Below are 21,060 nucleotides of genomic sequence, written 5' to 3'. Positions count from 1 at the left end.
TGTGTCTTGTATAGTATAGAAGGGAAGTGGGATATGTTAAAACTAGGGAATATTTTTAGTTTGTGGCTTATGTTTATGCTCCAACAACTTGCAAAGTTGGTGCCATCTCTATCATACAGATCTATGAGAGTGGATACAGAAGACTGTGGATGCAGAGTCAAGAGTTTATATCTGTAGGCCAGATATGCCTAGGCTAAGGCAGAAAATAAAGGACTTCGGGGTTTGCACTTCTCTGAAACACTACGTAACACTAGCCTGGGGCACATGTATGAAAACATTATCTTTTGACTTCATAACTGTATATTTTAAAATTCCATGCACACAGCAGCAAGTGTTCAAGCCAGTGTTAAGTGCCTGAGTATGTACCAACTTGAGATCTTAACTTTAAACAACAGATTTTTAAAAAGCCCTTGCTTAGGAATGTATCTTGAAAGTGTCACTACTTATTCCAAATTTGTTCTGAGAGGGACATGTAGTAATGTGTATGGGGTACCAAAAATCCTAAGGAAAAAAAGACAAGGAAAGGAATTTGTTTGAAGTAAAATACTTGCTGTAGGTATTTTTAAGAACATCAGGCTACTGGTATTTCTTAGAAACCTGTTTTCATCTCCATTGTTGTTCGCTGGCACTTCAAATTTAATTGAACACCTATACATACATTCTGTGGTTGTACTGCTAAGTCTGACACACGTGGAATGTACATGGCATTTGGACTGACTGTATAGACTGAAGTAATTGGCTCTTCTGAACAGATTTCTGTAACAACTAAAAGTGATCCCAAGAAATTGAAAACATCAGTGAAAATGATTTAATAAGGTTTTATCTGCAGATCGACTCAATGTGGGGTATGAGTTGCCAAAAGAAAGAGCAACCCACAGTGTCCTGAGCATATCACAGGATGCATTAGCTGAAAACCCACGGCTTGGGGACTGTTGTGGTCCTTCTGCTCCCCCAGCTGGGCAGTGCTGACAGCAACATGTCAGGAACTAGGACAGGCTCTGAGGATTTATTTATCTTTGTCTTTTCCTTCTCAGATGGGCATTTGCTGCTATTTGAGTAGCAAATTCATGTGGGCAGAGGAGAAACACAATACTATGGCACATCAAATAACTAGGTGTTCTCCTGAAAGTGGTGTATTTGTCTTTTTACTAACACCATCTTAGTATTTTTCTTACTACAGCATGGCAAACCCAAATGGGGTGTTTACAAATTCTGGCAGTGAACTGTTACTATGGCTCGTAACTCAGATTCAGGTGTAAGATCAGAAGCATGTGCACTCTAAAGCAGCTCATGCATCTTCTGTGCATTTATGCAGCTGCAGTTGGCAGAAGGCAATGCCTACCCAGCTAACTCATATATGTGTTTGTATATGAGCAAGTGCATATACAGCTCTGGCTGCAGAGTATGTTAACTGCATCTACTGATATGGAAGATACCCAGATATGAGTTTAATGGAATTTCTAAATTCTCCTTTATGTCAAATCGGGGTTTTCTACAAATTTTTTTCCAAGGCATGTAAATTTAATAATTCCATGCCTGTTGAGAAACACTTTTCTACAAAAGTTCTGTTGAATATGCAGGAGCTTTTAAAAAAAGTCACATCCTAAATGCCAGTGATTGTGAGACATTACTCATATCAAACAACCAATGTAATTTATCACTGCTTGTTTGCTTTTTTCACTATTTATCAGCAAGTATATTTATGAGTACAGAGGCACATACAATCTCTTTACTTACCAGTTTCTCACTTCAAAATTATTTGGACTCTATAGGAAAGGCAAGCACCACAATTAGAGAACAAAGGGTCTCCGTGATATTGTAACGTAAAAAGTAGTGTGCATCTTTTCTCTGCTTTATGCAATACCTAAATTATGTCACCATTAATAAAATTAAAGACTACGTGTCTTTCACCACCTGCGGAAAATTATTTGAATGTCTGTTGTTTGTTGTGGAATGAGGGAAAGAATTTTGCAAACTGAACTTGTTTGTTGGCTTTGTCTTGGAGTGTGATTTTACCTTTTTCCCCCACAGAAGTTTGAAAAATAATCTTAAGAGGGGATAGGCTGAGCCACAGACACTTTTGAACCACTTGCTGTTTAAATTTTTCCCCACAAAATCAAATTGCATTTACAATTACCCAGAAACAAAGTATGCAGTTAAAATACATATATTTGAAAAGGGGAGATGGTAACCAAGGTAAGCTACAGATATCTTTACACCTGCACTTACCTTAAATTACAGAAATGTGTACTCAGAACTTTACAAAAAATGTTCATTTAACTTCATCTTAAATAGCTTGTTTGGAAGAGTGCAGTCCAAGAAGTTACTATATTATGTAGCACCAGGCAGTTGAAAACTGTCAGATGACAGTAAAGGAGCACTGTTGAATCTGTATTATTACAGTGTCTTAACACTGTCCATGTGTATGTAGTAATTTTACTTGTTGATGGGGAGAAATTGAATTTAATACATTTTTTTTTAAGCAGTCTTATCTGGATCCCCCAAAATACTGTTTATTTCTTTCATATTTGTGTCTCTGAAAATGAGGTCCCTATAAGCAATGCACTTTTCATGACAACCTGTTTTTCTCCATGGAATGCATAAAGTGCCCATGGTGAGCTGGTAAAAGGTTGCTTTTTTATTTGTTAGCAAATTTAAATTTATTAATGGATTGCTATTGAATGAAAAAAAGAAAAATGTTACTGTCTGGTAAACCTTAAATCGTCTCCTATGATAAACCATCTCTTTACTTACTTGTCATAGCTGTTTCTTTCGTTACATGGAGAGCTGCCCGATTCTCTGGAGTAGTATTTACAGTAACATCATCTGTCAGAAGATTTTTGATATTAAAATCTTTCAAGTTTACATTAGACCATTTAAAATTCTGTAAGACTACTCCTTAATGCTTAATTTAGACCATGTTCTGCCTCATGCTACTGAAAGAGAACATGAGGTGCTCTGTTGTGGACAATAAAACTTGTCAGCCTGAGAGACTTTCATGTGTCTCTAGCTGAACGTTAAACTCTTGCTTGCCCTGAAATTTATGTTTTCAGATGTAAACCATGATCTTTCTTTGTAAAGAGCAGAGCATATGTCATATTCAGTGAGACTCTTAAATGTTAAGTTTTCATCCCAACATAAGCATTTGCACAATGACATGCTGATCACATATTGTGAAAAAGAGATGCTCTGTTAGTTCATGCACAGGAGACTGAACAATTCTAATCCTTGGGAATACATAAATTAAGCAAATGTAAATGCTGTAGGACATTGCACTCAATTAAATCAGTAGTTTCTTCTTGATATTCTGCGTCACAAGTCTTTGAAATGATTACTTACTGGGCTGATTTTATCAAATTTGGCAGGACATTGTAAATGCGTACATAAGTACGTGATGGTTATCTCTATAACATTATTTCTTGCTTTTAAGTTTTCTAGGTCTCTGAATTTTCTACCCATAATTATAATTTGGGCTTATTTTAGAAATTAATTTTAATTTACTAAATTTAAGTATTTATATAAAAATAGAAGACTTTTCAGATTACCTGAATCAGAAACTTTCTTTTTATCTGCAACCTGTAGGTCTTCTGACATATTACTAACAGAGTCCTCTTCACCTGTGTCTCCAGGCATTTCTGTGTAAATAATGCTAAATTAATTAGGGCACTGAATTTTTATACTTTATAAGAACAGCTGTGGTATATCAAATTAAAAAGTCCATCCGGCCTTTATGCCAGAAGGCAAAGTAGATGCATTAGCAAAATGTCTAGAAATGGCAACCGAAGAATGAATTTTCCCACAAAATATTCTCACGATTTTCAGCCACATTGTCTTTGTGTAATATTTTTCTTGACTTCTCCCATTACTTTACTAACTTACAGTCTGACATTTGGCCAACATAGTATCATCCCCTCACCTCAACTAAAAGGTCAACGTTTAATTCTGTTCTTAAACAGCAAACATGTTTCTGGTTGTACATACCAATAAAAATATTTTAACTCCTGGGTAGTGTAGGTTCATCTGTCTACTCTAATTCTGCATTCACGATCCATTATCATTAATTGTCAATAACCACCCAAAACCAAAGGCAAGCTCTTCCAGCATTCTTAGTGCTGTTCCTTTTGCTATTTTCACTGTTGTCTCAGCAGTTTAGGAGTTTTGCTCCAAAGGCAAATCAAACTGAGCTATTTTGGAGAAAGACAATTTAGATGTTAATTTTTTTAACCAATGTCAGTTACTACAGATTACTTTTGCTCAATGTCTTAATTTTTTCAGTAATGTAGTCTGTCTCTCTGATCCACTTCTGTTATTTAAACTGGAAACAGTTTCCTCTGACATAATTTTGACTGGAATTGTCTTTCAGTATCATTTTATCCTATGGCTTCATCTTTTTTTCCTCCTTTGCTTCTCAATTCTATTAAAAAAGTACAGGGCAATCTCTCAATCTGAAATATTACCTTAAAACAAAATACAAAGCTACTGGACAAAATAGTAAATTTCCATTCAGTGTTTTTCCACCCCAGCCAATCGGTTAATCTCTCTGTGCTTTTTTGAGGTTTTTTTAAGGTCTCTTTAGTGCTGGAAAACCAAAAATTTTAAATGATATCTGGGTAGTTTAAGTACTTACCTACAGAATCCTTTTCTGGTTTTGCTTCTGTCCATTCTGGAGGCCTCTCACTTTCATCATTATCTGATTTACTTGCTTGTTCCATGGTGCAGTGCCCCAGAATAGCATCCAGTTCATTAAAAAATTTCATACTTTTACTCGTACTCCCTGAGTCTTGGGCACTTTTTACACTCTTGTATTCATGTTTCAGATTTTTGTATTTTGTCCTGCACTGCTTCCAGTCCCTGTCAATTCCAAACTTTTGCAGTCTAGCAGCAACCTGTTCAAATATTCTTTTATTTCTCACTGTCCCCTCCAGCTGTTGCTGGATGTTTTTGTCTGACCATATGCGTATCAAAGCTCTGACTTCATTAACAGTCCAGTGTTTTCCTCCTTCATTTGCTACTGTAGGAATAAAAGCCGGTGGTTTGGAAGCCTCTACTGCTGATGCTGGATTACCTGCATTGTGTGGGGTAGGGGAGAGACACAGATATTTGTTACCTGCATTGGGTGGTTGGGGTGGGGAAAGGACAGAGAGAATGAGAATGAAGCTGTTTCTCAAGAGAAAGACAGAACAGAGGTGACATTATAATCAAACTAATGGTTATTAATTTGTCAGCATTTTGGTTAATTCTGATATAATTTCTACTTTCACTTGAAGACAGATATTAAGATAGCACATGTACATTTAATTAATCTAAGGGGAACATTTCTTTCTTCTCTGTCCCAATACACTGAATTTTTACCTGTAAGACCTTTGCAAACAACTGATGAGCCACTTTGTCCTTCAGACATTAGAGAGGAGAAGAGTACTGTTGGGAAGATGGGATGTGCTGCATGAGCACAATAATAAATTGGCCCCGAGTCACTGACAATAGCATCAAGACTTAACTTTCTGCATTCATGCCATACTTCAGTTTTTACACACATGGAGAGATTTAACCTGGGTAAGGATCTAAAGAATCTGATCCTTCTTAACAAAGCATCTCAGTGATGCGGAGCAGAGGAATGGAGACTTTTGCTTAAGTCAAACATCTGTGTGATAGAACCCAGTTCTCACAAAACTCACCTTTCTCAGGGCAGATGAATTAAAAATATTTGGGTTTTTTAGTGAAAATCAGTGTGGGTTGTCTTACTCTGCAAAACTAAGATAGTTTTTAATTCTCTCCAGTCTATATCTTTGCTTTTTAACATTATGAGGTAAACGTTGCCACCCATGCAATAACTTTAAACATTGAAATACTATATGCTTTACTTTTTAAAAACTATTATTATTTTAGTTATTTTATTTCTATTGTTTCTATTTATGAATTTGCTTTAAGGCTTTGTTTTGGTTATCAGATTAGTTTGGAAAGCGATTCTCATGCATTTTCTAAAGCTTTGCAAAAATAACTAAAAAAACCACATTAATATTAACCCAAACCCAATTCCAGAGCATGGTTAAATAAAGCAGCATGAAAATGCACACAAACTGACAGGTTTTTACAGTCATACTGCTGTGATAAATGCCTTTGTCAGTGCCTTTTTCTGGCAAACCAGATTATGGGGGTTCAATACTTTAAAGTCACTAGGATGTATGTGATGGCAATAGTATCAGTCCCTTGATTGTGCACAGAGCTTCACTGGAGTGTATTTATACTAACCTCTCTGGGGACAAACTTGTCCTAGGTAAAGCCATTCTTTGCTAGTCTCCATAATTCATTCTAGTTGTCAATAAGTTGTTTTAACAGATTTTTTTTTTCCTTATAGTCCTGGGGTAATCAGGACTCTGCAGCAGCCAGCTCATAGACAGCATAGTTGAGAAGGGTAATTTTCAGGTGGCACATCTATTATACTTTCTGTATTTCTTTCTGAGGGAGTGAAAAAAATGCTGATTTACTGGTGACCAAACCATAGGAACTGCCACAGATGATAACTGCCAACATCAGATAGGCCAGAGAGGAAAGGCCTGTGACAAGAAGAGAGGACAAAGAATGAAAGAAGGTGCTCTCTACACTTCCTAGTCAAAGTCATAGAGCATGGGGGAATCTGATAGGAACAAAGTTTCTTTAGTCTTTGTATAAACCAGTATTTCTCACTAGTCAGTTCATTTCCAACTGAGCTCACTTTTGGTTGTGGATATTAGTTCAAATGAGTTTTGGTGACTTGATGTATTGGTGACTTATTCTGCTGTGTGCAGAGTGGAAAATGATGGGTTTTTTTGGTCCTCATCCCCTTAAAAAAACATGCTGATTCAAAATATCCTGCCTACAAGTACTGCTTTGAAACGAAGTTGTTAGGGTCAGTGCAAAAATTTTCCTTTTATCTTAAAAGCATTTTAGTCCTAATTTGTTTAAAAAAAAAACATTTAAGCAGGCTATACATTATTTTTTTATCTGAAAGATGCATTTATGCCATATTTAATCTTTTTCTAAACTTCCTCAAACCTGAGAAATCTGCTGAAATAAAATCAAAATATTAGGCGTTATAGATACAAAAGGGTCAACATTTTTCTTTCAGTGGTTTCTGAGATGATAGTGCTGGAAACTTGCAGACCAGAAGAAGTACTAGGGAAGGGCATTTTAGTACTAGTACGTACTTGAGAGCCCATGCAATTAAAGTTATTTTGCTGACTTTGTAGAAAGCAGCTTCCTCAGAATTGAAGACTTTTCTGCTTGGCAGTGTGTTGAGCACTGAGAAATAAAAATACTTTCCTGTGAAATTTTATTCATACTTTCTGCATGTTTTGTTTATGTGTATGAAGTATTTTACATGTGCATAAATTCCATGTGACATTCTGATCTGTTCCTTAATTTCTTCTATGCCAGGCAAGAGTGGTGTAATGTGTAACATAATAGCCGTAGGCTTAGCCTGTGCCTTGTTTTCTTCCTGCACCTGGCACCTTGCAAATTTTGTAATGAAAGTTGTAACTGGACTGCAATGTATCCTAAGGCAGAGAGCGTATATAAAAATTAGAGCATGTTCGAAATTCAGGACAGCTCTGTTTATCCAGGCAACAAATCAGCGCATCAGTTGCTTAAATCTGCCTAAAATGTGTTTATATTTCTCCATTTCCTGTAGCTGCCCCTTGCAGGGGCTCACACCTAGGATGCTCTTCCTCCTTCTGTCTTGTCAGATTTATGCCTTTGCTTTGTAACTTTGCTGAGCAAAACTACTAGAGTGGGACACTTTCCAAATGAGTTCTATGTTTGCTTAGACTAAAGCATTGCTGACCACTCCTTGCTTGGAAAGGTGACTTTTGAGTTATGTTGGAGACCACTGCCAAGTCTGGATTGCTCTGCATCTCTCTCCTGGCTCATGCCATTCACTCATGCTGTTTTAAGCATCCATGATTTAAGAAAATGAGCTAGGAAAAAGCCACAAGCTGACATGGGTATCCCTGCTAGTATCTGGCATACTTTCCACTGGCATTTAACAAAATTACTGCAGTGAATGCAGTTAACATGATTAAGCTATAGCATGGGATGTGTTTTGCATGCAGATGGGGGTCATGCAGGTGTTACATCATATACAGTGGTTTCTAGTGATGCACGACACCGGTGAGTGCTAACGCTGGCAAGGACATGGTGCAAGAGTGTGGCTGTATTAAAGCTACGCTGATCAGAATAAGAATTGACAGTGCTTTCAAGCTATCAGGAAGTGCTCTGACACCCATGCTACTTTTTAGTTTTTGATCTCTCTGTACCATCATACTATACCTAGTTGAACTGGTCTGGCATGAGATATAAAAAGCAGTGGATCTCCTGGAGCATCCTCATCATCTTCTAAAGAAACTGGTATTTCACCTGGGAAGGAAAGAGTTCTTAGATGAAAAATAGGTATGGACTAAATTAGTTTAAATTAGTTCAAATTAAATTGTCCATACACCATGAGAAGATCTTTAACTTGGAAATCTCAACACTTAATTTGTAGTTAAATTAAATTTCAAAGTAATTTAGCCTGTCCCCATAAGGGGGGCATGAATTATAGGAGGCAAATCGTTTTATGTCTTGTATGTGAAGCTTGTTTGAAATGGTTTTTAAAATTCTAGTTGAAACTGACTTGATTCTAGTTACTTTTATGCTCTTCTGACTCAGTATTCAGGGTAAAGTAGATACTATAAAATAAGAGACATACAAATAAAGGCAGATTTTGCACACAGATTCATAAAATCACAAATCCATTTATGCAACAAAAATAAATTCCTAGAAGAGTATGAAGAAAACAAGGATGTTCTGCAAAGAGCTCAGGAAATCAATGGAATTTATTTTGACTTGACAACAGACATATTTGTAGCTGACAGGATTAAGTCTAGCTTTTTTCAGCATAGCTTTTCTACATTTGTTTTAAAAGGAACATTATAGCAATAGCTATGTAGGTTTAAAAAGCAGCATGTGAACATCAAGTTTGGAACCAGCTAGATATTCACAGAGTGTACAGACTTGTAAGTTGTCCTGTGGTAGTGTGCTGTTTTCAACATACCACGTTGGCAGGAGGTTTGAAATGTTGATTCCTTGGACAGGAGCTGAGCTGCTGTGAGCTCCAGCCAGGCAGGGCACCCAGATCAAAGCTCGCAGCTCTGCGGTAGTTTGTCACCGGCAGCAGTAATGTGGTGCGATTAGGATGCAACCTCCTACCCCTGACGGCGGTGAAACTGCAAACCGCGTTTGAAAACATTATCCTAAATCCTGCTGACTTTCAGCAAGGCTCACAATGACTCATAGATACAGTGGCCTGATCTCTGACTGCTCCCAGCTGTCTGCCTGGCTTTCCTGGCAGGAGATGCTGCTCATGCCTCCACCTCCAGCGACAGGACTGGCATTTCAGCTACTCAAAAGCAGCAAAGCAAACCAGGGAGAGCAGAATAAATTCTCTGCTGGAAGGCTTCTGAGTGTGCCATAGGCTCTGGCATGAGCAAGGTTAGTTACATTGTTCTATTAAAAGGGAAACTTTTTTTTGTTATTTTTAGTAAGTAAGAACAGTTACCACGAAAAGATAGTACTATACCAGAAAAGCTATTCAACAAAAGTATTGTACACTTGTTTAAAAAAAAAAAAAAAAAACTATATAAAATGCTGTCAATGTCATGTTGAAAGTGCAGACATAAAAAACCATGTGTAAGTGGCACTTTTATTTCAGCATTTCTGAAGGATCTTCCTGCATTTTAGTAGCTGAGTTTTCTGCCAGTCATTGCTGATGCATTTCTGCTCAGTGATAATCTTTCTGCATTTGCTGAAGTAAAGTGAAAGTCAAGCAAGGTGACCAGTGCTGAATATTTAAACATAAAGAAAGAAATATTAAAAGGTGTAAATAACTTGAATTTCTAAGCAAGTATTTTGTAAATAATGTATTTAGTTCATTAATACCTGATTTAACTTGATTAACAAAATGGGAAGGTCATTCATTTGAACTCTACTGAAAGATACCATTTTTCATAGCACTCACCATCACTTTACATAATTTTCTTCGTTGTGATTAGTGTGATAATACACAAACTGTACTTGCAGAGAAGTGAACATGTTGATTTGTATCTTTTTTAATGATTATTTAAGCTACAACTCTGTCTCCAAAATGTGTTTTGGGAGGACTGCATGAACCTCTTCACTTACATCTCTGCACACGCTTATGCATAAAGTGTTATCTTTTCATGAACAAGGCGGGAACTGGTATGTGTTACTACCAGGTTTGTCCTGAGACACCCCACTCAGATTTGATTGAGATTTTCAGTAATAATTTCTTCAAATACACTTTCAAAAGAAAATTTTTTCTACCACATAGGAAAAATCCTCAGGGGAACACTATTGAAATACCATTCAGTCTACAAAAAATGGTGTCTTCTCTTCCTGCTGCTCCCCCTCCGCAGCAGTCTCCCCAGTAGCTGAGATAATGTGAAGACATGCTTTGCATCTTTACATTAAGCATGCATAGGAATATTGAGAATGAGGCTAAGCAGAATGGTAACTATACAGTGAATTATTTGGGAACATGCCCTGTCCCCTGTCATTCTTTTTTAGAAGACAAATCAGTATAGCTACCTATTTCTTATAATAAAAGAAGATGTTCATGGTGGATACATATTATTAATCACAGGTTTTAGTTTGCTGATAGCATTTTGTTCTTGCAACGTAAGCCATAAGCCTAGCCTTGATTACTCCAGCCCCCTCAAAATGAGATGTCTCTGGCTCTTTTAAAAGAGGTGAGGGACCATTTTTCTCTCCCCTCCTGTAACACCCTGTGGTTGAAAGGGAGAAGCCCAGAAGAGGGCCTGCAGTCACTGCTGGGGCAGGATTAGGGATCTGCCTCTGCCTGTGCTGGGAATTGCCTTTCCCTCTGTGGGAGCGACACCGGCAGCTCTGTCCCTGCAAGACAGCATCAGCTGCAGAGCCACTGAAACCAGTTTTGCCTTACAAGTGCTCTTCAAAGTACTGGACTGGGCAGGCATCGTACTCTGACTGCAGGTGGAATAGGAGCGGGCCTCTCGTACAGCGTTCGTTGCTTGACTTGCATTCTTAAGTAAGAAAGTTGATGATCTCACAGCTGTTCTCTCAGCCCCTCGTTGTGGATGTATGAATGCATTCTGCATAGCTGCAGGACACATTTCTACCTTAGTGCGCTTTAGTTGCTGCTCAGTTGTGGTTGTTGTGAAAATTTTTGTATTTCAATTCCTTCATTAGTGTTGCATTATTACAGTTAGCTGTATTTGATTTTTCTTTATCCATAAAACCTGTTTGCTTTTATTTTTCTGGAGGGAGTAACACAAGTGCTTGTGCAATCAAGAGATATATTTAATTATGCCACCTCTAATACCAGACTGTCCTAGTGCTTCAAAACAAGGTATGTCTCACCCAGGGGTAATTATTTTTATAGATACTATAGTTTGGGATTCACAATTGAAATTAACTTTTGCTGATTGAAATTTGTTAGAGGTCTGAAGCAGATGAGAATTAGGATTACCAGGTGCAAGCTACATTAAAACACAAAGGATAATCTAATGGCAGATCCTCAGATGTAGGACACTATCTTAATTTCACATAGTCTTCAAAGTGTATCAGCTTGTATTAGCCTCAGTTCTGCAAGTTTAAAAATAAAAATGGATTGCAATTCACAGTGCAGAGAGCACATTACAATATTATAAAATTGCCATTTTAATTTGAAGTGACTTTGACAGAAGCTGTCTGATAGTGATACAAATTAAGGTCAAGCTTTTTGTTAAGGTAAACAATGACTGAAAAATGGCAATTTCTTTTCCTCAAATCTGTAAAACAGCATTGTAGAGGGAGACATGGAATAGTACAAGGACAAGCTCAATGTCCAGCTCCTTTCTATGTCTTTGACAATATCCCCTGGCAATAATGTTGAGTTTCTTGTTTTCTTAAAAATTATTCACAATCTTAATGAATGTGAATTGCTACATACCATGCAAACAAATAAGGCTTTTAATCTCTCTTTTTAGTCATCTTATTTTGGTACTTATAACTATCATTGGGGTTTACGCTTCTGTGACATTTAGGATGTGGCAAGGAGACTTGAGTCATGTCAAACAGCAGATTGACCCTAATGAAATGTTAAGCAGAGCTTAAATGCATATGTAGAGAAGGTTGAATAAAACAAGAGATGCAAATAATTTAGTAAAACTCACTTCAGAATAAAGGCAGCTGTATTCACCTGGTCTACTGCAAAATAGTCTGAAAAATACTGCAAAATAGTCGGATAAATACAATGATTTTTCTTTCCCTGCTAAACTAGAGCTTTTAATGAGGGATTATTAAGCATCTGTTTCTTGAATAGTTAAGTAAGACTGCTTATAAAATATTTTACCTTAAGTCATCACACCTAAATATCAAAGATATATATATATATATATATATGAGAAATAAGAATAAAAATCCTAAATTTCACTTGTATCACAACAAATAATGATTTTTACAACACCCTGACAGTTTCAACCTTTTCTTTTCTTTTTCTTTACATTTACATCTGAATTGGAGCTCTACAAAATCCGCTTCCAAAGTACTGCAAATGAAAGGCAAAGGGAGATAAAGCAGCTTATTTTAATTTAGGAGTTCCACCCAGTGCAGAAGCCTGGAGACTAGCAAGTACTCACCGAGGCTGCAATACAAGCAGTTAGCATAATTTTGCTGGAATTATGCTGTATTTACAGACTTCGACACTGGTGGGTGCTAACATTTTATTCCCCTGCGCGAGGCGTGCATCCAGTCACTTCTAACAGCGCTGCTGGGGCTGAGCAGCCTCGGCTCCAGCGCCAGCCAAGTCAGGCTTCGGTTTTGTTCCCTTTGGGTTATAAGCAAAGAGAGAAAAATAGAAGCAAAAATATTTTTTTTACCTTGCGTGCTGTCTGTTGTGGGGCTTGTGTTCAGCTGCGTCTCAGTCGCAGAACACCTGCCGTTTTCTTCTGCTGCTAATTGTGTGACAGGCTCATATCGCAATATGGCATCCAGATCATGGAAAAACTTCATGGTTTTAGTGACATCCCCAGAGTTGTGGGCATATTTAACCGTTCTGTATTCGTACTTCAGGTTTTTGTACTTTGCACGGCACTGTTTCCAGTCCCTGCACACTCCCAACTCCTGTAACCTTTTAGCAATGTAGATAAATATTCCTTTATTCCTCAGAGTGCCGTGCAGTTGCTTTCTGATATTTTTTTCTGACCAGACGCTTAACAAGGCTTTAACCTCCTCCTCAGTCCAGTGCTTCCCTGCTCCACTCTCCATGTTGAAAGTGACCTGGAAATGATTCACTATTTCTAGCCAAGATTTTGTTTCCTAGGAAACCAGACGGCTGGTTGTCAGTAAGCTCCGCCGAGATGAAAGGATCTAGTTTTACTGGCTCAAGCTGCCTGAGGGGAGTAACTTGAGAGACTGCCAAATAAGCAGGCTCGGAGCTGGAGCCCGGCGAAGGAAGCGGCTCCGCCGGCGGGGAGGGGAGACCTCGGCCGGGCCGGGTCGGGCCGGGGCTGCCGTGCCTCTTCTTCGGGAGTCAGTGCGGGCACCAGAGTGTGAGAAGAGAGGCAAAAAGAGTCCGTTTAGTTCCTTTAAAAAAAAAAAACAAAAAAACACCAAACCCAACAAAGCAAAGCAACATCACACACACACACACACACACACACACACACACACACACAGCCCTTGTGGCCTGGCCTCTGCCGGGAGGCCCCGGGCAGTCCCTGCTCCGGCGGGGGCACGGCCGCGGGACCGAGCCTTCCGCACAAAGGTCGCGTTTAGGATCGTCCTACCCTACATCCTCACATCTCTGTACGCTGTTTGCCTCTGAACTGCGGGCCGTACAGACACCTTTTCTATATTGGTGATGTTTTAATAAAAGCTGGCATACTTAAAAGTCTGACTCGGCTGGTAAAAGGGTGCAAGCCTTGTGGTAATGAAACTGAGATCCCATGTCTTTTGTTAGTGCTAAGGAAAGATGTAATCCAACGCCTTGACCAGGGCCTGCCTTGGGGTGTTTGCTTCCCTCTTCCTAGTGATTTAGTTAATATTTAAAGAGACCATGACAGTATTAAAATGGAAATTTCCTGTAATATTAACATTGCAATTACAAGTTACTGAATGCAGTGCATCAACCCTTAAGTCTTACTGCTAGTCTTTGTGTTTATAGATGTAACATCTTCCTGAGTTACAGTTACATCCAACCGGGACTAGTGACAAATACAGGGATTTTATGAACTGGAGAAAATTGGTAATGAGCATGTCATTTTTAGATTAGCATCCATTCTATTGATTTTTGTGCCCAATTTTATTGTTGCTTATAATAATAATATAATAATATAATAATATATAATAAATACGCTTATAATAAATATTTCCAGTGACTTCAACTGAATTAAACCAGTCCAGTGCACAAATAGGATATTAGTTGTCATTCCCTTTTTAAGAAAATGTTTCCTATTCAGACATTATTATATATGAGTGTGGACACTCATATATAATGTGAGCTCACCTGTCCACCAAAGTCCTGAGGAGTATTACAGGCACAAGCAAGTACATAGCAACAATTTTGTTATAGGCAATACCACCTTAATTCAGGAAGTCTTTTAAAGGGAGATGGAGCAGCCTGCACTGTTATCCACAAAAAAAAAAAAAATCCAGTCTGCAAAGCAAACCTTTTCAATGGATAAGGACTGGATTACAAACCGTGGGCAGTTGCCTGCCTTGGGCAGGGCAGCATCAGGGGATCTGGGGTACACCCAGGGGAGCCAGCAGGAGGAAGGCCTGGGGAGGACAGCAGGACAAGGAAAACACACATATTTCTGCTGAATTAGCTCTTCTGCTCTTCTGCTCAACAAAGCACAACTGCCAGCCTGACGTGCTGTAAGAGAAGTATTTACATTTGCAGTGACACTTGTACATCAGACTTGTTTTGCCTGAATTCAGAAGCTGAGATGCCCAATATTAGATACATGCACTCATATACTTTCATCAGAGGGTCTGTGTAGCTTTCAGAGGTATTAATGCTAGTTTGTCTGCCTAAGTGCAAAAATGCAAAAGCTTCTGCATAGGTGATGAGTGGAAAAGACAATACATTCCCCTAAGCAAGACAATCAGGTTTTAGTCACAGTCCAAAGCAGAAGTAGAATAGCTAGAATACTATAGAACCTAGTACTATCACCTAGACTGTTATGCTTTAATTTCCAATTAAGCATCTGATTTTATGTTATGTCCCTACTGAAACTGAAGTCCAGTAAAACCCTGAGCCAGTACTTATTAGTGGAAAGATTCCCACTGAATTTAGTGGACTTGGGCACAAACCTTATGTGACTGTCTTGAAATAAAGCATACCACAGGCAAGAAAACTCCAATTAACACAGCAATTATAAGTCTGTAAAATGAAGCAACAAATAAGCCTACATTAAAATTCCATTAAAAAACACCTATCCATTGTATGTTAAAGTGTTTCATGATCATCTCAGTGTGCTTTATGTTAATTTTATTTTGTCCACAGGGGCCAGGAGAGTGCTGGAATTGTGACAAGTGATGGCGAGTCATCCCAGGCATTCAAAGTGCACAAGGTAAAATGCAGATGAATGTTTTGTATTTTTAAGTGAGATGTATATAAGTTCGCTTCTGCTAAGAAACAGTGTAGGTAGAGAAAAAGTAGCACGTTTGATGGGCTGTTTTGATTTTGTCAATTAGAGTATCTAATTTTTTTACCTGTCTTGAGTGTATGCTTAAAACAAATCTGCCAATGTTGTCCTGATAGGTGTTTCTGTGCACACGGTGGCAGACACACAGAAGTCACCCAGAGCATGCTAATGATGTCATAAAAACTTTTTACCAAAGTCACCCTGCACCTCAGGTGTTAACTCTGCAGATTTGGAAGAGCATTAATGCTCTTCTTGATCTCAAAAAGAAAAAAAAAAAATACTGTTACAGATTATGCACAAGGAAATGGGTGACTAAATCTTACATTAGTGAGACTCAAGGAAATGGCCACTTTACCTCTATGTAGCAATAAATAGAATCTAAGACAGAATGGAGGCCTGAGAAGATCACATGGGCTTTCTCGAGCTGAGACATTTACAGGGGATGTTACAAGACATATAATGACCACAGCCTTAAAAGTATCTATTTTTAGTCAGAGAATAGATTGTTCCATGAAAATCCTCAGCACAAATATGTAGATTGCTTTATTTAAAAACAGGACTAAAGGGATCTGCTGTGACACCTACTCAGCTTCTTTCCCATGTCTTTCAGGTTATTTGCCTTTTTCGTAAAGTTTCATTATTCATTAATACTATATCAGCATTAAGCAGAAGAAGAACTTAGAAAGTCACCAGGAAAACAAAACCAAACAGAACCTTTTTTTTTTCCTTTTTCTTCCAAAGGGAATGGGTCTTATAAATCATGTCTTCAATGCAGACAGCCTGAAGAAGCTGTACCCTTCAAACCTTGGTATTGGGCACACAAGGTACTCCACCTCAGGAATTTCTGAACTACAGAACTGCCAGCCTTTTGTTGTAGAGACTCTTCATGGGAAGATCGCTGTGGCACACAATGGGGAGCTAACAAATGCTGCACAACTCAGAAAGAAGGTTAGTACCTCCTTTGGGGACTCTGGCATTGTTTCTTTCTGAGTGTGAGGCAGAAATGAGCAATATAGTTGCTGTGACTTTTCCTTAATACCAAACTTTTTGGGGTTATGAAAGAGTGCGCTAATCAAATTATATCATTTTGGGGGGAAAAAAACCTGTGAAGGGGATTCTGCCTCGATATCTCTTTCTTGATCTGTTATAGGCAATTTCATATTTTCTCTTCTGTATTTTAACTCTCTTCCTATAGCATGCACAAAGCTAATTAAATGGTCCAAACATGAATTTATGCCCTGAATATTGATGGCATTAATTTTGGTTGCATGCAGAACAAAGGAATGAGATGAAAAAGGAAAAATGTAGAACTAGTGTAGAAGATCGTCCGACCTCATTTTACACAGTTGATTTGTTGGAAGAAACTTGGCATTATTATGCTGTGCTCACTTGAAACACTGTAAAACATTTGTTCATTACACCAAGGTGTTGTTAGGTTCAAATCTGAGCAGTGTGATGTCAGATTGTTTTTTTAATGCTGGTAACACTTTCGGTTTGTGTCTTAAAAGCTTATGCGGCACGGTGTGGGACTGTCAACCAGTTCTGACAGTGAGCTGATCACGCAGCTGCTGGCTTTCACACCTCCGCTGGAAAACGATGATACGGCCGACTGGGTGGCAAGGTGAGGAGCATGGGCTTCACAATCAACAGCAGCCATTAAACCTCAGCACGATGTGCAGCTGTAAATGCACACAGCTGTTCGTGTGGCACACAGTTACGTTCACCTATGTCTCCTTCCAGAATAAAAAACTTAATGAAGGAAACTCCAACTTCGTATTCATTGCTAATTATGCATAAAGACATAATCTATGCAGTACGTGATCCATATGGGAATCGCCCGCTCTGCATTGGTCGCCTTATTCCAGTAGGGGACATGAATGGAAAAGGTAAACTATATATATATATATTTATGTATGAATCTCCATATGCATATGCACAGTGGGTGTGTGAAATCACTGATATAAGTAATTAAAGCTACACTTACTGAGGTGTAAGTAGGAATATGTGATGCAAAAATCAGTTTTGAAAAATCAAGACCACAAGGTTGGTAAGGGAAAAAATCATAGATCTATAAGAAGTGTGCAAAATTCCATTCCCAGATACAGGGAATCTTAGTGGCCTAATGATAGCAACAATTACGCAGCCCAACTGTAATACAATTTAAATATTTCTCATTGCTTAAACAGGAAAGCAGGGAGGAACAGAATCACAGAGCGGTTGAGGTGGAAGGGAGCTCTGAAGGTCATTGGTCCAAATCCCTGGCTCAAGCTGGGCTGCTTAAAACCAGATGCTCAGGACAATGTCTAGAAACAAGTCTGGTTTCTTCCTTTTTTCTTCTATAGTTAGGTGGGGCAAAAGTGCTGGATTACTTGCAATATATCTCTGAATTCCAAGCAACCCAGTCACATGTAGTGACTAGACCTTTAGACAATCACTTTATGGGAAAAAATTCCTTGTTTTCCTGTTCAGCCAGTAAATCAACAATTTTCCATTGAGATTAAAATCTCTTCTCTTGTTTAAAACTAAGATAATTCAAAGACAAAGCAGTAAATGCTTCTCTATCTTCAGAAAACTGAGTAATTTTAACCACAAGGAAAAATTACAAGATTTTTTAAAGCATACAGACACTCCTACCTTATGTGACACAATTAGATCTTTCCTGTGGTTGACTCAAAACTCTCACTGGAATTCAACTGAGCATCCATTGTGATCAAAAGCATCTATCTATCAACCTATTTAGCATAGGAAAAGTAAGGAGTTTCTTGTGTGAACAAGAGTAGTTATGTCTATCTAAAGTCACTGAAGTAGAATTTGAAAAGTTTGAAATAGTGCAGGAATAACAAAGGTAGTTACCTGAACTGTCTTTCTTCGTGAGCTGTGAATATGATGCTGTTACTTCCACTTCTGCCTAGAACAGGTTTATGATGTTTATTTTATGGATTTGTTTGGGATTTTTTTTAAATAGAAAGGTGGAAACAGTGGAATGCTATACCTTTTAGTTAGAAATTACAATAGTCTTTAATTGCATATTTGGCAACCATAGCAAGCCAGATACTGCAGCAAAAATGCGATTGTGGGGGGCCATCGTAGCAACTGGGGACTCTAACTGAAATCTTTTATTTCAGGAAAAGATAACACTGAAACAGAAGGATGGGTTGTCTCTTCTGAATCCTGTAGCTTTTTGTCTATTGGTGCAGAGTAAGTGGCCTAATTCTCACTTTATCTGAAAGCTCCTCTTTAGGCTGTGATTAAACATTAAATCCCAAGTTGCCAAATATCCTAATTATAACAACATGAAAGACACCAGGGTTTAGTTTGCTGTGGAGGATGTTTTTGCTAGTCCTGTTTTTTTTTTCCAGTTTATTTTCTCCAACGCATGATTGTAAAAAAAGAATTATGTGTGCAGAAAGTAACAGTAAAGACAACTACTAGCACAAAGTAAATGCTTCTAATTTGTTGCATTATACCTGAATACCCATATAACTTAATCATTTTGCCCTCATTTTCAGCAGCATAGTTGTATTACAAACTAATTCTTCACATACAGAAAAGTTACACTGGTAGCTCACAGGCTGAAATAACCTCAGTTGTAGCATATGCTGTCTGGTAAGCTGGCCTCCTTCTTAGAAAAAAATAAGCTGTTTTCTGAAACTTCGAAATTTCTGTTAAGAAATTCACTAACTATGTAGGACAATCAGCTGAATCCTGTGTGTTTTCAATAAAGCAATTTTGTCTAAATTTCTGCTGTAGCTGCCTGTGACTGCTAGTATCTGACCAGTGAATAAACACAGATTTGTTCACCTCTGATTTTTATCTCCAGAATATTTCAATATTTTGGGATAGATTTAGATGTTGGAATAGCCACCTGAAGCTATACTAAAGGATCTAGAAAAATGTTTAATAAGGTCAAACACTTTAACATAAAACCTAACTAATCCATACTTCTGCAGATTTGAGAAACAGAAGGTACATTTCTAGTCAGCTTTATGTCATTTGGGAGTAACTACCTGTCATCTCTAGATTTGGCTCGTGAGGCAGGATTATTTTGGCTACCACCTCTATTCTTGAGTATATTTCTTATATTGCACTGTAAGGTTTATTAGCTTTCATAGAAAAGTTGTCTAGTATTGATAAAGGACTATATTATTAAAATATATTCAATCTCAAGCCTGTACAGTGTCTCACACATAGGACAAATACCATAATTGTCTGTTACTAAGTTTAGTATTTTTACTTAGTTTATTGCTTTTGGATATTAATTCAGGCTGTTCCAGTAAGGGTCAGTTGTCAGTTGTCTTAGCATATTGGTCTAAAATCAGGTCAAATCCTAAGGTGGAAGCAAGTTGTCATGTTAGGATGTTCAAAACCATTTTTTCCTGTCAGCTGACTCATGTTTGTACTTTGAAATTATCATCCACCTTCAGGACATCTCTGACTTCTCTGTATTTCTTTTTCAAGGTACTATCGGGAGGTCCTCCCTGGGGAGATTGTGAAAATATCCAGACATGATGTCCAGACACTGGATGTTATACGAAGACCCGCAGGAGATCCGTCAGCATTCTGCATCTTTGAATACGTTTATTTTGCAAGACCAGACAGTATTTTTGAAGGTACAAAAATGTTACATACAGAGCTCTTCCCGAAATAGTGCAAGATGTTATCCTGGAGCACAATAATTCTGGGATCATAGCAGAGTACCACTGAATATAAGCTTACAGAGCACAGCTGGGACAGAATGGGCTGCAAAGCTTCTGAGATAAAACTCATCAGGAGGAGCATGTAACATCACCTTCCTGTTTCTTTATGTGGATACAGCCTCAGATAGGCTGCCTGCATACTCCTGTGGGAGGGATAAAAGGGCCACAAACATGATTTAGGTAGATGAAATATCTTTTAAAAGTGAGAGACTGAAGAAAGGAACTTCATTGGTTCTTGGGAAACATTTCAAAAATTAAACTTATGAAATAGGATTTACAAAATAACTTTATTTTGATTTTTTTTTCTGCAGTAAGTGTCATTTCAGGAAGATGCTTGTAATTTAACTTGTAAATCGATGCATTCTTTAAGTACTTGGCATCATCGGTGTAATGCCTTTATTATTAATTTCAATAGAAGCCCTCAAATTACTAGCCAGGACTCTCATATCTGGCAAACAACCTTTTTATTTCTTTCTAGGAACATGCTATCCATTGATCCAGTAAAATCCTTCACTCTTATAAAGCCAGTTTCACCCCAAATACCTTTTCTTTCATGATCCCCCTACCGTTCAGTATCGTCACTTCCCACATTCCTTGTTACTGCTGCTGTAGGTTTTACTGTGCCTCATCTACTTCCAGTCCTTACCCACGTTGCAGTTTTT

At 38.0% G+C, this 21,060-nt stretch overlaps 2 protein-coding genes across 3 annotated transcripts in view; one reads left to right on the top strand and one right to left on the bottom strand.

Annotated features, from left to right (window-relative positions):
• PAICS (phosphoribosylaminoimidazole carboxylase and phosphoribosylaminoimidazolesuccinocarboxamide synthase) overlaps nt 1-13,323 on the bottom strand; it is a 40,506-nt gene extending 27,183 nt beyond the window's left edge. Inside the window, exons 1-5 of one of the 2 annotated variants that reach the window (XM_040064182.1) lie at nt 12,930-13,323; nt 8,305-8,391; nt 4,628-5,107; nt 3,546-3,635; nt 2,755-2,826 (exon numbers count right to left, since the gene is read on the bottom strand). In XM_040064182.1, coding sequence (XP_039920116.1) covers nt 2,755-2,826; nt 3,546-3,635; nt 4,628-5,107; nt 8,305-8,391; nt 12,930-13,317 — 1,117 coding nt within the window. In that variant the 5' untranslated portion in view covers nt 13,318-13,323. The remainder of the gene's footprint in view (nt 1-2,754; nt 2,827-3,545; nt 3,636-4,627; nt 5,108-8,304; nt 8,392-12,929) is intronic. The other variant, XM_040064184.2, reaches the window with a different exon arrangement.
• The window catches only part of PPAT (phosphoribosyl pyrophosphate amidotransferase), a 42,352-nt gene that overhangs the window by 16,636 nt on the left and 4,656 nt on the right, over nt 1-21,060 (top strand). The window contains exons 2-7 of the mRNA XM_040064187.1: nt 15,560-15,626; nt 16,443-16,649; nt 17,210-17,322; nt 17,442-17,587; nt 18,827-18,899; nt 20,160-20,311. Coding sequence (XP_039920121.1) covers nt 15,560-15,626; nt 16,443-16,649; nt 17,210-17,322; nt 17,442-17,587; nt 18,827-18,899; nt 20,160-20,311 — 758 coding nt within the window. The remainder of the gene's footprint in view (nt 1-15,559; nt 15,627-16,442; nt 16,650-17,209; nt 17,323-17,441; nt 17,588-18,826; nt 18,900-20,159; nt 20,312-21,060) is intronic.

This window comes from Hirundo rustica, chromosome 5 (assembly GCF_015227805.2).
Source record: "Hirundo rustica isolate bHirRus1 chromosome 5, bHirRus1.pri.v3, whole genome shotgun sequence".
NCBI lineage: Eukaryota > Metazoa > Chordata > Aves > Passeriformes > Hirundinidae > Hirundo > Hirundo rustica.
Note: the sequence above shows the minus strand (reverse complement) of the source record. Positions and strands in the feature narration are given on the sequence as shown.